The sequence below is a fragment of the Harpia harpyja genome, chromosome W (assembly GCF_026419915.1).
Source record: "Harpia harpyja isolate bHarHar1 chromosome W, bHarHar1 primary haplotype, whole genome shotgun sequence".
NCBI classification, from domain to species: Eukaryota; Metazoa; Chordata; class Aves; order Accipitriformes; family Accipitridae; genus Harpia; species Harpia harpyja.
In genome coordinates, this window is record NC_068968.1 from 35,661,030 (window position 1) to 35,677,007 (window position 15,978).

General features: G+C 42.0%; 1 protein-coding gene and 1 long non-coding RNA gene across 4 annotated transcripts in view; one reads left to right on the plus strand and one right to left on the minus strand.

The window, feature by feature from the left end:
* LOC128136262 (uncharacterized) overlaps window positions 1-929 on the minus strand; it is a 75,042-nt gene extending 74,113 nt beyond the window's left edge. The window contains exon 1 of the long non-coding RNA XR_008233305.1: window positions 867-929. This is a non-coding gene — a long non-coding RNA (uncharacterized LOC128136262). The remainder of the gene's footprint in view (window positions 1-866) is intronic.
* Window positions 1-15,978, plus strand: part of LOC128136234 (probable global transcription activator SNF2L2) — a 249,047-nt gene that overhangs the window by 167,222 nt on the left and 65,847 nt on the right. For all 3 annotated transcript variants that reach the window (XM_052775473.1, XM_052775474.1, XM_052775476.1), the window contains exon 30: window positions 10,950-11,167. In XM_052775473.1, the coding sequence (XP_052631433.1) occupies window positions 10,950-11,167 (218 nt within the window). The remainder of the gene's footprint in view (window positions 1-10,949; window positions 11,168-15,978) is intronic.

Consider the following 15,978-nt stretch of genomic DNA (forward strand, 5'->3'; position numbering starts at 1 on the left):
AAATGTCCTGAAAACTCTGGACTCATTGCTAGAAGGTAGCTTTGCAAAATGTTGTGCACAGATAGTATGAATATATCTTCTTGTATTACTGTTTCATCTTCTACTTTTATTTAATTTACTGAAAAAGTGTGACTCGGTTTATGTTATCTTTCTCTAAATTATATAAATTGGGAATCTAACAAGGGTACTTCCTGCTGATAGCACTTCTTGTTTGAACAGTCCTTCTTTGTGTTACAGTTTTTCTTCTGCCTGCTCTAGTAGTGAGTTGGTTAAGAGTGGCAATATAACAGAGTAAGAAATGAGGAAATGTAAGGTGAGATAAGATTACTCACTACTAAGCAGACAGAAGTTTCAGACTTACCTGCATTAATAGCAATAGATTTCTACAACCAATTTCCCATGCTACTGGAAAATTCTCTAAAGCCACTTTCTCTAAGTAAATGGATGTAAGAGGTCACTATAAATGAAAAAATAATAAAAACAGAAAAGGTTTTTGAAATTTTTTTCAATCAGTTTTGTTTTTATTTAGACTATTTTGTCTCTTCTTTTTTTCCTTACTTATTTTCTTCATTTTGTTCCTGTTTGCTTATCTTCTACATCTTAAACTTGAAATAAAGTCTGCTTATTTCAAAATGAGAAGTGTTACTCCACCCAAATACAAGGAAAAAAAGAAAACATAATGTCATGGCTGAATATCAGCCAGCAACTAAACACCACACAGCCACTCACTCACTCCACCCCCAGTGGGATGGGGAAGAGAATCAGGATAAAAGTGAGAAAACTCATGGGTTGAGATAAAGACAGTTTAATAGGTAAAGCAAAAGCAGTGCATGCAAGCAAAGCAAAACAAGGAATTCATTCATTACTTCCCATCAGCAGGCAGGCGTTCAGCCATCTCCAGGAAAGCAGGGCTCCATCACGCATAACGGTTACTTGGGAAGACAAATGCCATAACGTCACCCCTTCCTCCTTCTTCCCCCAGCTTTATATGCTGAGCATGACATCATATGGTCTGGAATATCCCTTTGGCCAGTTGGGGTCAGCTGTCCCAGCTGTGTCCCCTCCCAGCTTCTTGTGCACCCCCAGCCTACTTGCTGGTGGGGCAGTATGAGAAGCACAAAAGGCCTTGACTCTGTGTAAGCACTGCTCAGCAGTAATGAAAACATCCCTGTATTATCAACACTGTTTTCATCACAAATCCAAAACATAGTCCCATACAAGCTACTATGGAGAAAATTAACTCTATCCCAGTCAAAACCAGCACACATAAGAAAGAACATAAGAGAATTTAAGAAAGAAAGAACATGATGTGACATATGATAACTTTATTGCCATGAATTGAGATTACTTTGCCAAAAAGACAAATTCCAGTTAACTCTTTATACCACTGTCCTATATGGGTATCTCATAATGTACAGAAAAACTTGGTGTTTTCATGTTTCAAAAATTTTATTCAGCTGTAAAATAAGATAAATTTTTGCTACTCTGTTTATAGCTCAAAAGGAGACAAATTATTTTAATATCATTTCAAGACAACTGGCTGTCATCACTAGATGATCACTTCCTTCTCCCTAATGGTCTTCCTTTCCTTGTGAAGTCTGTGAGTCCCAACATCATTTCTAGTGATTGTGCCCTTCTGTCTTTTTGTCCCCATAAGTTTATGAAAAGTTCACAGTTGCAAAATCAGGTTTGATTGATTAAATTTTAAAACTTTGCTTACATTGTTGGATATTTCAATTATTTATTTTTAATCAGGTTGCTCTGAAAAAAAACAACAACAAAACCAACCCAAAACCAGAAAAATGCGTTACTCCTGTAGTTCATTATAACTGAGGTGAAATTTTCTGGTGCTGGCTGTGTGTGATGCTTTACATTAAGAATGTATTTTATTTGAAACATTTTTAGACAAGAAATAAAATATTGAAAATTAAAACCTTGATCCCATAAGAATTTTAAATAGATACATATTTTTATTTTTTATGACATGCTTTTGCTTCAAAGGAAAATATGTAAATATATACTTACATTGTAATAAAAGTTTAGTAGAATAAATCTTCAAATCAAAATGCTTGTGGTTTTGTTTAATCCCAGCAAAATCAGTCTTGCTTATCTGTTGTGTGATGCTATCCAAGAGTGGGGAAAAAAAAAAATCAGTTAAAATAACCCTAACAATCCTTGTATTATCCTCAGATGTTCAGTATCTGAATTATCTGACTGATTTTATTCAGTTGTATTAACAATAGAATATCTTCGTGTCATCTGATTAGCCATGCCTGCAATATTGTGTCATTATTCTTCTTCATAGTCTTTATTAATAATATATTCTCCTGTATGCTGTAGCATAGCAAGAACTATTCAGTTATTGGATATCTAGGGAGATAACAAAAAAAAAAATCAGATATATGGAAGCTGTAAACAGCCACAGACATCAGGAAGACCAGTGTTGAGAAATAAAACCAGATAACTGGATTTTAAAGAGGGTTCTTCTGAGGACTTAAAAAGTTAAATTACATGTTAGAGACAGTGTGAACAAAAATGTAAAGCAAAGAGGGATGGGATTTCAGATAGGGCATAGAAGGAAGAAAAGTGGAATTGGTATTAGGACATCTCTGCAAGACCTAAAGGATAAAGCTGGGGAGATAAATTGGAGAGGGCAGGTTGAGAAAGCAAACTTTAATATAGGAGTAATTTTACCACCCTGGTCTCCTAGTAGTTTATGCATATCGCGAACTGTATTATATCATCATAGTAGTACTGTGTATTTTGAGCATCTAATTTGAGTATACTCCATGAAATTGTGTTCTGACTATTATCACATTTATTTTCTAAATATACTAGAATGTATAATCCTTAAATGCCTGTCTTTTCTGCTTGTGCACTCTGTTTTGATTGTGCATAAAATTAAAATAGAAACTAGGATGATCTGGGAGTTTCAAAGTAGAATGCTCTTTGTTAGAATCCCATGCTTGACAATAATTTATCAGCAGTCCTGGCTAACTGAGGAGGTCCCAGTTGACTGGAGGTTAGCAAATGTGACGCCCATCTACAAGAAGGGCTGGAAGGAGGATCCAGTAAACTACAGGCCTGTCAGTCTGACCTCAGTGCCAGGAAAGGTTATGGAGCAGATCATCTTGAGCGCCATCACATTGCACATACAGGACAGCCAGGTGATCAGGCCCAGTCAGCATGGGTTTATGAAAGGCAGGTCCTGCTTGACTAACCTGATCTCCTTCTATGACAAGGTGACCAGCTTAGTGGATGAGGGAAAGGCTGTGGATGTTGTCTACCTCGACTTCAGCAAGGCCTTTGACACCATTTCCCACAGCATTGTCCTGGAGAAACTGGCTGCTCATGGCTTGGACAGGTGTACTGTTCACTGGGTAAAAAAACTGGCTGGATGTCTGGGCCCAAAGAGTTGTGGTGAATGGAGTTAAATCCAGTTGGCAGTGGGTCACAAGTGGTGTTCCCCAGGGCTCAGTATAGGGGCCAGTTCTGTTTAATATCTTTATCAATGATCTGGATGTGGGGATCCAGTGCACCCTCAGTAAGTTTGCAGATGACACCAATTTGGGAGGGAGGGTTGATCTGCTGGAGGGTAGGAAGTCTCTACAGAGGGATCTGGACAGGCTGGATCGATGGGCCGAGGCCAATTGTATGAGATTCAACAAGGCCAAATGCCGGTTCCTGCACTTCGGTCACGGCAACCCCATGCAGCGCTACAGGCTTGGGGAAGAGTGGCTGGAAAGCTGCCTGGCAGAGAAAGACCTGGGGGTGCTGGTTGACAGCTGGCTGAATATGAGCCAGCAGTGTGCCCAGGTGGCCAAAAAGGCCAATAGCATCCTGGCTTGTATCAGAAATAAGTGTGGCCAGCAGGAGCAGGGAAGTGATCGTCCCCCTGTACTCGGCAGTGGTGAGACTGCACCTTGAATACTGTGTTCACTTTTGGGCCTCTCACTACAAGGAAGACATTCAGGTGCTGGAGCACATCCAAAGAAGAGCAACAAAGCTGGTGAAGGGTCTAGAGAACAAATTTTATGAGGAGTGACTGGGGTTGTTTAGCCTGGAGAAAAGAAGGCTGAGGGGAGACCTTATTGCTCTCTACAACTACCTGAAAGGAGGTTGTAGCGAGGTGGGTGTCGGTCTCTTCCCAAGTAACAAGCAATAGGAAACAGCCTCAAGTTGCACTAGGGGAGGTTTAGATTGGATGTTAGGAAAAATTTCTTCACTGAAAGGGTTATCAAGCATTGGAACAGGCTGCCCAGGGAAGTGGTTGAGTCACCATCCCTGGAGGTATTTATAAGATGTGTAGATGTGGTGCTTAGGGACATGGTTTAGTGGTGGACTTGGTAGTGTTAGGTTAACAGTTGGACTTGATGACCTTAAGGGTCTTTTCCAACCTAAATGATTCTATGATTCTATTCTAATATATCACATCTTCTTTCTTAGCATATTTTGTTGTTTGAAACCCAGGATCCTGTTGGTTTAATAAAAAAAGAAAAGCTTTGAGTCCCATGAAACTTATGATTACAGGTTAACAATGTAGGTCTTGTGTCCCAGCCAGCAATGATTTACCTCTTACTGCTACCCTAGCTTGCTAGAAGAACTTGTTGGGGAATGAGCCATTCAGCATAGCAGGAAGTAGTTCTATAAATGGTATGCCTTTGCCCTAGGAGAAGTTCAGACTTTAGGATGCTGTGCATTGTTAGATTTATTTCTTTTTAAGAAAATGGGAAGCTGTTTTTTCTGTTCAATTATATTTTATATGCCTTTAGTGAAAATACTGAGTTAGATAATTAGCATTATGGTGGGTTAACCTTGGCTGGCTGCCAGGTGCCCACCAAGCTGCGCTCTCACTCCCCCTCCTCAGTGAGACAGGGGGAGAAAAGAAGATTAAAAACTCGTGGGTAAAAATAAAGGCAATTTAATAAAGAAAAGCAAAGGCCGCACATGGAAGCAAAGGAAAACAAGATTTATTCTCTACTTCCCATCAGCAGGCCAGGTGTGAGGGACTGAAAGAGTTAATGTCTCAAACATTGTGGTGGGGCAAGTTCTGCTTAAAGACAAACCCTGCACAGCAAGGAACCAAGGTGAAAAGCCCATCAGCTCAGACATCAGCAACAGGAGGGGGAGGGCGTGCTGGAGGGTGCGCAGCTCCCTGTTCTGATAAGCTGTTCTGATACAAAGATCAAACAATGGCCGTGTCTGCAGGGAAGGAGAAGTTACTCCCCAAACGACCCCCAAGTCCCAAAGGCTCACAAACTGCTCATTAGCCTGATGAGTTCGAGTGCCCACCCCAAGGAGGGGCAAGGATGATAAAAGGACACAAACTGAAGCCCCAGGTGCGCAAGCCCACCGGAACTGGACCCGTCAGCTGACTGAACCAACGCTGGACCCAGGACCGGTGAAATCTTTCTCTCTTCCTTTCTCTCTCTCTGTCTTCTTCTCTCTTTCCTTTTCCACAATCCCTACACCTCATCCGTTTCAAGACATAAACCGTTGACCAAGTCTGAGACTAAGAGTAGATCCAGCCGCCCCTGGGCCCTTCTCTGAGGAGGAGTCTGGAAAGCAAGGGGGTCTGCTCTGAACCTCGTGACTCAACGGGAGGGATCTCCTTATTCCCTGAATTGATGTATATGGTTACACGGTTTACAGAAGTAGTCTTATGCCAATTCCTGTTGTGAGAAACCCTGCCACCTACTATCATGCCTCCCCAGTTCCGTTTGCTTCTGTCATAAATAAAATCTTTAACTGATCGTTTGGTGTCGTTTCACCTTAATTTAGCCCGAGGGAATTTCAAATTAAACACGACTCCCTGGTCTGTCCAGTCTGGGTCGTGACACCAGGTCCAGCCACTTCCTGGGAAGTAGGCCCTTAGGACTGTCACAACCCGTGCTGGACAGACCAGGGAGGAGTCATGGTGAGTTTGGAATTCCCTTGGGCTAAATTAAGGTGAAACGACACCAAACGATCAGTTGACTGTTTTATTCATGGCTGAAGCAAACTGAACTTGGAAGATGTAACAGTAGGTGGCGTGGTCTCTCACAACAGGAATTGGCATGAAACTACCTCAGTAAACCGTGTAATCCGTGATAACCATATACATCAATTCATGGAAGAAGGAGATCCCTCCTGTTGAGTCATGAGGTTCAGAGCGGACCCCTTTGCTTTCTAGACTCCTTCTCAGAGAAGGGCCTAGGGGCAGCTAGATCCACTCCTAGTCCCAGACTTGGTCAACGGTTTTATGTCTTAAATGGATGAAGTGTAGGGATTACGGAAAAGGAGAGTGAGTGAGACAGAGAGAGAAAGAGGAAAAGAAAAGAGAAAGATTTCACCGGTCCTGGGTCCAGTGTTGGTCCAGCCAGTCTAGAGGTCCAGTTCTGGTGGGCGCGCACCCACAGGGCTCCTTGTGTTGGCGTCTTTTATAGCCCAGTTCCCGCCTTTTCTCACATCAATCACGCCCCTCTTGTTCTTCTGCACACTGCCCGTAAGGACTTATGTAACTCTCGATCTTGTGTGCAGGTGCCATTGGTGGGCGGTGGTCGCAAAGGGTCCCTCAGGCGGCCATGAGCCCCTTCCTCAAATAAACTTTGTATGACCTCTGGCCATATATGCTGAGCTGCCCTGCTCAGCTATCAGAATTGCCTTGTTATGCAGAACTTGCCCCACCACAATGTTTGAGACATTAACTCTTTCAGTCCCTCACAAATACATGTAGTGGTTGCTTAGGAAGACAAACACCTTAATAACAAATGCCGCCCGCTCCTCCTCCCTATTAGCTTTTATTGCTGAGCATGATGTCATATGGTATGGAATATCACTTTGGTCAGTCAGTTTGGGTCAGCTGTCCTGGCTATGTCCCCTCCCAACCTCTTGCCCACCACCAGCCTACTGGCCTTTGGGTGGGGTGGGTGTGTTGGAGAGACAGCCTTGATGCTGTGCGAGCACTACTGGTGTGTTATCAACACCTTTCTAGCTACCAATACAAAGCAGGGCCCTATGAGAGCTGCTATGGGGAAAGTTAACTCCATCCCAGCCAGACCCAACATAAGCATGTTAGCAAATCTGTCTGTATGCAAAATTACTTGCAGGAACACTCTCTTCTCTTATGCAGCTTCAAGAGATGTTGAACATTAATGCCTGGGAGGGAGTAAGCTATAGTAACACTTTGGACATGCTTCTTTGGGTTAAGAGGGAATAAGAGGGGGATGCAGCATCTAGAGATTTCCTGTTTTGCACAGTATCTCATTTAATCCAAAGAAGGTTTCAACATTATATTGTTTACTATCACTAGTTTTAAGTGTCTGTATACAGTTTCCATGACTGTAGGCAATAGTAATAGCTTTCTTTGACTTTTAACTTTCTAATAGTAGTACTTAATAATGAGTTCAGAGCAAAGGAAACTAGTATATATCTTGGTCCATGACAAATACCTCTCATAATGTAATTATTGAAATATTAGAGAAAAGCATTGGAGTGCTGAACACCGGAACTGATTTTTATGCCCAACTCTGCTACCACCATGTGACCGTACTCAAATCACTTGATTCCTGCTTCACGTAAAATGAATCTAATAACTAATATAGGACTGGTCTGAGAAAATTTTTTATGGTCTTTGAGAACCTTTGAAACATGTGAGGTTTAATATATTTAATCTTATGTCATTAGTTACCTTATTATAACATACAATGTCAGGTTTTTATTTAATAAAATATCCATGGGTGATCTCACCAAGGTAGATTCTTTGTTGTTGTTGTTGATTTTCTCAGGTATTATCAGGTTGGCTTGTGAAAGGACATTGTCACCAAAGAAGTCAGAGCTATAGATCTTATTGTACATTTTGTTCCATAATTCTTGACTGAAGAGTTGTATGTACGTGATGTTGTGCCATGTTTTCCAGACTCTCAACTAAGTCAATATTAAGAATGCAAACAAAGCAGTTTCTATTTCTTTGTTTACTTCATTTCTTGATGCTCATGTAACAGTATCCACTTTTACTAAGAAGACTTCCTTATGTAAGAAACGACAAAACGGTCCTCCATGACTGATGAGAGAAATGTAACTGCAATTAACAATAGAAAAGCCCAGAACCAACTTCTAGTTGCCTTCTGAAAATTCTTGTTTGTTTGTTTCTCTTTAATCTATGGTCAATATGCTGATTAAAATTCTGGTGCCCTGAGAGACTTGCATGGTCTCAGCTCTTCAGCAAGGGAATTGTTTTATACAACATGAACCAAGACAACAGCAATAAGGTACTGAACAGCAGGAAGATTTTCTTGGTACAGGATGCAACATTGAGTCCTCATAATTTTCACTGGTTTTCCATTGGCTTCTACATTGGAATGTGGCTGGAAATCGATACCCAGTACCTCTCATGAGATGTTCAACCCTTTGCAGAATTGGACTCTTTTAATAGTTTTTACTGCTTGCTTTCAAGAAAACAGGCTCCAAACTTTATTGTAGTATTTGGTCTTGTTGCCTTAAGGAAAACATTAAATATTTATTTGTACAGTAGTTTTCTTGACTTTCTTTCTATTCACCTCACTAATCTAAAGGCATTTGAGCATGGGAGATGTCTGCTGTGTCCTATACTCTTGTGCAACATGTCATCCATCAAAAACTGGAGATTTGTTTCTGGGGTGCATTGCATTATCCTGCTGGTAAAGGTTTGGAAGGATAATTTACAGAGTGGAAGAGCAAATGTCACAACTTGTCTGTTCTTTTCTTTTTTTTTTTTTTTTTTTTTTACTACATTGGCCAATGTCATTTTAAAAAAAACCAACAACCCCAAACATTCTTTTGACTTTGATCTTACCCCCCACAACAATTTTTCAAAATAGTATATATCCTAAGTAACAACTGTATGCACAGTTCTAAATGAGATGTTAGTACTCAGTGGTGGTGACACCACCATTGATTTGGAGGGTGTGGGGGGGAACATTTGGCAAGAAAATATTTTTTTGGTTTTGGTTAATGAGTGAATATCCATTTTCTAAAGCACATTGTATCAAAATGCTAACCTTGGGGTTTTTTTCTTGTCATTCTGAGTATTTTGCTGTATTAGTTGTAATAACCAAAATCTAATCTGTTCAGTACAGAACAATAAAAAGTATTGTTTGCATTTTAAAACTGTATTTATTGCATACAATCTATTTTAGTCTTAAAATCATACATGAAATTGACCAATTTTGCTCTTACAATTAAAATGCTAACAAGAATTGGTAACTGCCCAGCTAAAAATCTAGAATCTGAGTGTCTAGAATAATAAGAGAAAAATATAAGTAGTTGTCAATATTAAAGCAAGCTGAAGGAAGAAGGCCTTGGGCCTTGTATTAGGTAGAATGAAACAGCAGATTTGAGTATCTACAATCCTTCCAGTATTAAATTTTTGCTAAAATAAAATTACTTGTATCTGAAAACATAGCCTTTCCCCAGCTCTCTTTTTTTTCCCCCTGATCAGCTGATGAAGAGACTAGCAGCTCATTGCTTTGCTGGTTTGTTAATTTTATCCCCACTAACTGTGATTTCCGATAGCCGGCCTGCTGATAGTGGTAAGGTAAATAACCTTTTTCATCACAGTCTTGAAGGTTCAGTAGAACTACATCACAGGAATATGTAGATGTATAAGACATCAAAAGCTGGTGTTCTCTGTATTTCAATGTGCAACTGAATACTTAAGGAGAGCAATGACATTAACTGTTGACAGCCTTGCATGCTGTATTTATTATTTTTAGCTTCTAAAATTTGTGGAGAAATTTCCTTTTCTTAATCTTTGCTAGCTGCAGTGGTATATGGTGGGTGTCCTGATTTAACCAAATGAATATTAATGAGTTTTCGTGCAGTTTTTTCCTTACTTACTCTTCCTAACTCATCAGATCTCAAGCCTTCTTCATAGTGGCTATCTGAATGCTTGAAAGCATGATGGAAATTCTTTTGATTATTAAGGCCTTGTTTCAGGCTGTCCCTCAGGATTCTGTGTTCATGTTTGTTCTATGGATTTGCACATCAGAGAATGAATAGGAAACAGATTTTGAAATCCCACTAGTGGTTTTAAGATGCCAGGTTTTTTTGTATAGTGAACCAGGTTTTGTTCATAAAATATTTTTCAAGAGAATGCAAATGAAATAAATTATGTCTGGACTGTAATCACTCTTTTTATATTAATTGTTATTCTCATATGATCATAAATATTAGTCATGTTTGTTTCTGTAGAGAAATGAAGGTAATTGCTTTATGATTATAGCTTTCAGCTATGAGAAATGATTGATTAGTATTTGCATGTATTCAAGGCAATATTGAGAGGCAAGAGGGACAAATATCAACATCAGTTATGTTTCAGAAAGCATTACTCAGAAAGCCTATGCGTGTGTTTTTTCTTTTTTCATTCTGAGTGCTCTTTACTGCAAAACACTATTGTCAGTGCTTCTGCCTCTTTGTTGATTGTTATTCTAAATGAAAATTATACATTTTAGATATGGTTTTAACTGTTAGGTCACTTAAGTTCTTTGAAAGAGAAGCTGAGTCTAGTATGTTACTAGATAAAGTGTGTGTGTGTCTGTATGTAAAAAAACATATTAAAAAACTGTAATCTCTTTCATTGGAAGCTGAGCATGGTGTGGACTATCCTGTCTGTAAACATGCACATCAGAGTCTTTCTCTTGAACTACATTCTCTAGGACTGCTACTAAAGTGAACAAATTGATGCAAGCCCTCATATATATGAAATTCAGGATCAGATGAATATGTATCTAGGCGGTAGGGTTCTTTATATAACTAATTTAGTGTCTTATTATTTGTCAGTAACTGAATTTCCTTTTGAAATCTTTTTTATAAATAGACTGAGCATTTAATGTTGAATTATCTATATCTTGTTGCATTGTATTTTTCTTGGGTTTTTTTTAAATACTTGTTAATTGTCTTTGCATATTTTTCTTTTAATCCATGTTTGTCAGGCAATTGAAGACGGCAATTTGGAAGAAATGGAAGAGGAAATCCGGCTTAAAAAACGGAAGAGACAAAGAAATTTGGATAAAGATTCTGGGAAAGAGGATGGGGAGAAAGCAAAGAAAAGAAGAGGCAGACCTCCTGCAGAGAAGTTGTCACCTAACCCACCTAAATTGACAAAACAGATGAATGCCATTATTGATACTGTGATAAACTACAAAGACAGGTGAGCTCAGCCTTTTTCAGTTTTGACAAATAATTTCTTGAAAATTACATAGGATTAAGTTTCCATTGTAGTTATTTATTTATTTATAAATAAAATAATTCCATTTAGGGCCTGATCTTTTAAGTCTTCCTCTACATAGAGGGCTTTTTAAAGGAACTGGTTGATCGAAACTTGTCAAAATGTAATTTAAAAGATGGGCATATCATGTCTGCTTAGAAATGCTACTGTCCTGTTTAGTAGATATATATCAGTACTGCAGGTTTGGGAAGGGGTTTTCTTTAGCTTAATGGAGTATTCTGTCTTAATAATTATATAAATAATTTTAAATGTGTGGATATAGTTTTGTCAATACAAGTTCTCACCATGACAATTAAGAATAGTCCCAAAATATTTAGGGTTTGCCTGATGAACACTTGACTTTTCAAAGGAAAAGCTGTAGAAATACTGAGCACTAGTAGGTTGTTCATAAATGAGACTGAAGCTTTTTTGTCCTTAAAACCCAATTTTGAACATATATATACATTTCACATGTTAGACAACTGAACCTCAGGAAGAAATATAACTAACTTCTAATCCAAATGGAAGTTGTGAGATTTTAATTTTGTTTATTTTCCAACTGAAATTCATCTTCTTTATTGAGAAAGAACTTGAGAAATGCTCATCTTCAGCTATTACTTAATAGCGACTCTGTATCAGGCTTCAGCTATGTGTGGAACTTGTACTGTTTGATCTGAGGTTTCTGATTTACTTAAATTGGTGCAACCTTCCTGTGTAGACATTCCCATTTTGCCATACATTTATTTATTTAAGTTGAATAAGGAGCAGGTGTAAACTAAATCAATATAAAATTCATTCAAAAAGAAGGCATTTTCACACCAGAGGAGCTGCACCAGTGTAACCTATTTGGTTTCTGAACTGAGTACCTCCTAATTGTCACGTCTCAATTTCTCAGGATGATGACTCAGGTTTGCTGATTCCCAGGTCAGGATTAAGGTGAAATGACACCAGGGATCCTTTAACTCACAAAACTCAATTTTTATTTGCTCACAACAAGAATTGGCATGCTCACCACCAAAATTGGTGTGCTCACAACAAAAATTGGCATGAAACTATGTCAGTAAACTGTGTAACATGTGCTAACCATACATCACCAAACATATACTACAGGCCTTGCTTATTTGGGAATCAGTTCGGGGAGACAATAAGGAGAGCCCTCCCGTCGAGTCATGAGGTTCAGAGCGGACCCCCTTGTTTTCTAGACTCCTTCTCAGTGAGGAGCCTAGGGGCGGCTGAAACCACTCCTAGTCCCAGACTTGGTTAATGGTTTATGTCTAAAGGGATGAGGTGTAGGGATTAGGGAAAAGGAAAAGGGAAAGAGAGAGAGAGAAGAGAAAGATTTCACCAGTCCTGGATCCAGCGTTGGTTCAGTCAGCCAAGGGGTCCAGTCAGCCGAGGGGTTCAGTTCCGGTAGGCGCACACACGTAGGGATTCAGTTTGTGTCCTTTTATCATCTCCTTGCCCCTCCTTCGGGCAGGCACTCGAATTCATTAGGCTAATTAGGTAGCCTTTGAGCCATGGGCTTGGGGGTCGTTTGGGGAGTAGCTTCCCCTTCCCTGCCAACGTGATCTTTCGCCATACGCGGTGAGCTGCCCTGTTCAGCATATCAGAACAGCACAACAGAACAGGGAACTGTGCACCCTCCAGCACACCCTCCCCCTCCTGTTGCTGATGGGCTTCTTTTCACCTGTGGTTCCTTGCTAGGCAGAGTTCCTTGTTATGCAGAGTTAGTCGTTAAGCAGAACTTGCCCCACCACAATGTTTGAGACATTAACTCCTTCAGTCTCTCACACCACCCCGTGGCTTAAACATTGTCGTAGTCTTCTCCCAGGCTGGTGATTTAGATGTAAAGAAAGGGGAGAGAGAGAAAAAGGAGAGATACTTAACGGACAGAAGAGGGGGACAGAACAAAAAATCCACGTAACAACATGTGTCCAATGCTAACAAGTCATTTGAACGCGGCGTAACGGTCAGCAGCGTTCAGTCAGCGGCGAGGCCAGCAGAGGCAACGGTAAGTCGGCGGCTAAGCGCTAGATTGAGGCGGACAGGGAGGTTCCCGAGGCCCGGGAGCGCCGGGGAAGGGCAGAAGGACCCGGCCGGAGCCGGCGGCTCTCGCGGGAGAGGCTGACGCGGCGTGGGCGTTGCCAGGGGCAACCGCGGGAGATTTGAACGGCCCTGAGGAGCGCGGCGACCAGGGTGTGGCGCTTCAGTTTGCGCAGGTAGGGTGCAGCCCCCAACTCTTCCTAGCTCGAGCAGGCTGCTCAAGGGGTGGGTGTCGGCCCAGAGGGAGACCCAGGTATGGTTGCCACTCGGGGGAAAGCCATTGTTAGGAAAAATATGGCAACGCAGACAGAGGTCCCACGTACACATGCAGCTGTCCAGGTCTCTGGCTGCAGGGAGTGCCTGAGTCTATCAGAAATGATGGAGGTCAGCCGGGACACCTCTTGTGTGAGGTGTGACCAGGTGAGTGATTTGCTCAGCCTGGTGGTAGAGCTGAAGAAGGAAGTGGAAAGGTTGAGGAGTATCAGGGAGTGTGAGAGGGAGATAGATTGGTGGGCCCACACCCTACCATCCCTGAGGCAGAGGCAGCAGATGGAGGCTCCGCAAGAAGCAGAGGTTCCCCTGCCCTCCTGCCACCAGGCAGGAGGGGACCTAAGAGATGGAGGGGAATGGATACAGGTCCCTGCTCGGGGAGGCAGGCGAATCCCCTCCCAGTCTCCCTCACCTTCCCAGTTGCCCCTACTCAACAGGTATGGGGCTCTGGAACTTGAGGACCAGGCTAGTGAAGATCAGGGTGTAGATGAAGCCCTATCTAGGGAGGTGCCTAAGCCCAGTCGGGCATCCCCACACATTCTCACATCCTCTGAAAAAAGAAAAAGGAGGGTAATTGTTGTAGGCGACTCCCTCTTAAGGGGGACAGAGGGCCCGATATGCAGACCTGACCCATCCCACCGGGAAGTCTGCTGCCTCCCTGGGGCCCGGGTTAAAGACATTACCAGGAAACTCCCTGGTCTGGTTCGGACCTCTGATTATTACCCATTGCTAGTTGTGCAGGTTGGCAGTGATGAGATTGCAGAGAGGAATCCAAAGGCAATCAAAAGGGATTTCAGGGCACTGGGACGATTAGTAGAAAGATCGGGAGCACAGGTAGTGTTTTCCTCAGTCCCTTCAGTGGCAGGGAAATACACTGAAAGGAACAGGAAAACACACCTGGTCAATACGTGGCTCAGAGGCTGGTGCCATAGGTGGAATTTTGGGTTTTTTGATCATGGGGAGACTTACACAGCACCGGGCTTGCTAGCGACAGATGGTGTCCAGCTGTCTCATAGGGGTAAGAGAATCCTTGCTCATGAGATGGCAGGGCTCATGGAAAGGGCTTTAAACTAGGTTCGAAGGGGGCAAGGGATCAAACTAGGTGCACCAGAGATGAGCCTGGGGGCAGCGTGCCGATGTTAGGGGTGGATTCGATGACCCAGCTCAAATGCATCTATGCCAATGCACGCAGCATGGGCAATAAACAGGAGGAGCTGGAAGCCATTGTGCAGCAGGATAGATATGACTTAGTCGCCATCATGGACACATGGTGGGATGACTCCCATGACTGGAGTGCTGCAATGGATGGCTACAAGCTCTTCAGAAGGGACAGGCAAGGTAGAAGAGGTGGTGGGGTGGCTCTCTATGTTAGGGAATGTTTTGACTGTTCAGAGCTACACGATTCTGATGACAAGGTAGAGTGCTTATGGGTGAGGATGAGAGGGAAAGCCAATAAGACAGATATTGTGCTGGGAGTCTGTTATAGACCGCCTGACCAGGTTGAAGAGACGGATGAATCGTTCTACAAGCGGCTGGCAGTAGTCTCAGAATCGTGTGCCCTTGTCCTTGTGGGGGACTTTAACTTTCCAGACATCTGCTGGAAATACAACACAGCAGTGAGTAAACAATCTAGGAGGTTCCTGGAGTGTGTGGAAGATAACTTCTTGACACAGCTGGTGGGTGAGCCAACCAGGGGAGGAGCCTTGCTAGACCTGTTGTTTACGAACAGGGAAGGACTGGTGGGAGGTGTGATGGTAGGAGGCCGTCTTGGGCTTAGTGACCATGAAATGGTAGAATTTTCAATTCTTGGTGAGGCAAAGAAGGTGGTCAGCAAAACCACCACTATGGACTTCCGGAGGGCTAACTTTGGCCTCTTCAAGGCACTGGTTGAGAGAGTCCCTTGGGAGACTGTCCTGAAGGGCAAAGGGGTCCAGGAGGGATGGACATTCTTTAAAAAGGAAATCTTAATGGCTCAGGACCAGGCTATTCCCATGTGCCGCAAGTCAAACCGTCGAGGAAAACGACCGGCCTGGCTGAATGGGGAGCTTTTGCTAGGACTTAAGAAAAAAAGGAGAGTTTATCATCTCTGGAGGAAAGGGCGGGCAACTTGGGAGGAGTACAGGGATCTTGTTAGATCATACAGAGAGAAAATTAGAAAGGCAAAAGCTCAGCTAGAACTAAATCTGGCCACTATCGTAAGGGACAACAAAAAATGTTTTTACAAATATGTTAACAGTAAAAAGAATCCCAAGGGGAATATCTATCCTTTAATGGATACAGAAGGGAACGTAGCAACCAGTGATGAGGAAAAGGCCGAGGTACTTAATGCCTTCTTTGCCTCAGTCTTTAATAGTGAGTCCAGTCATCCTCAGGGTACTCCACCTCATGAGCTGGAAGGTAAGGATGAAGAGCATAACATACCCCCCTTAATCCAGGAGGAA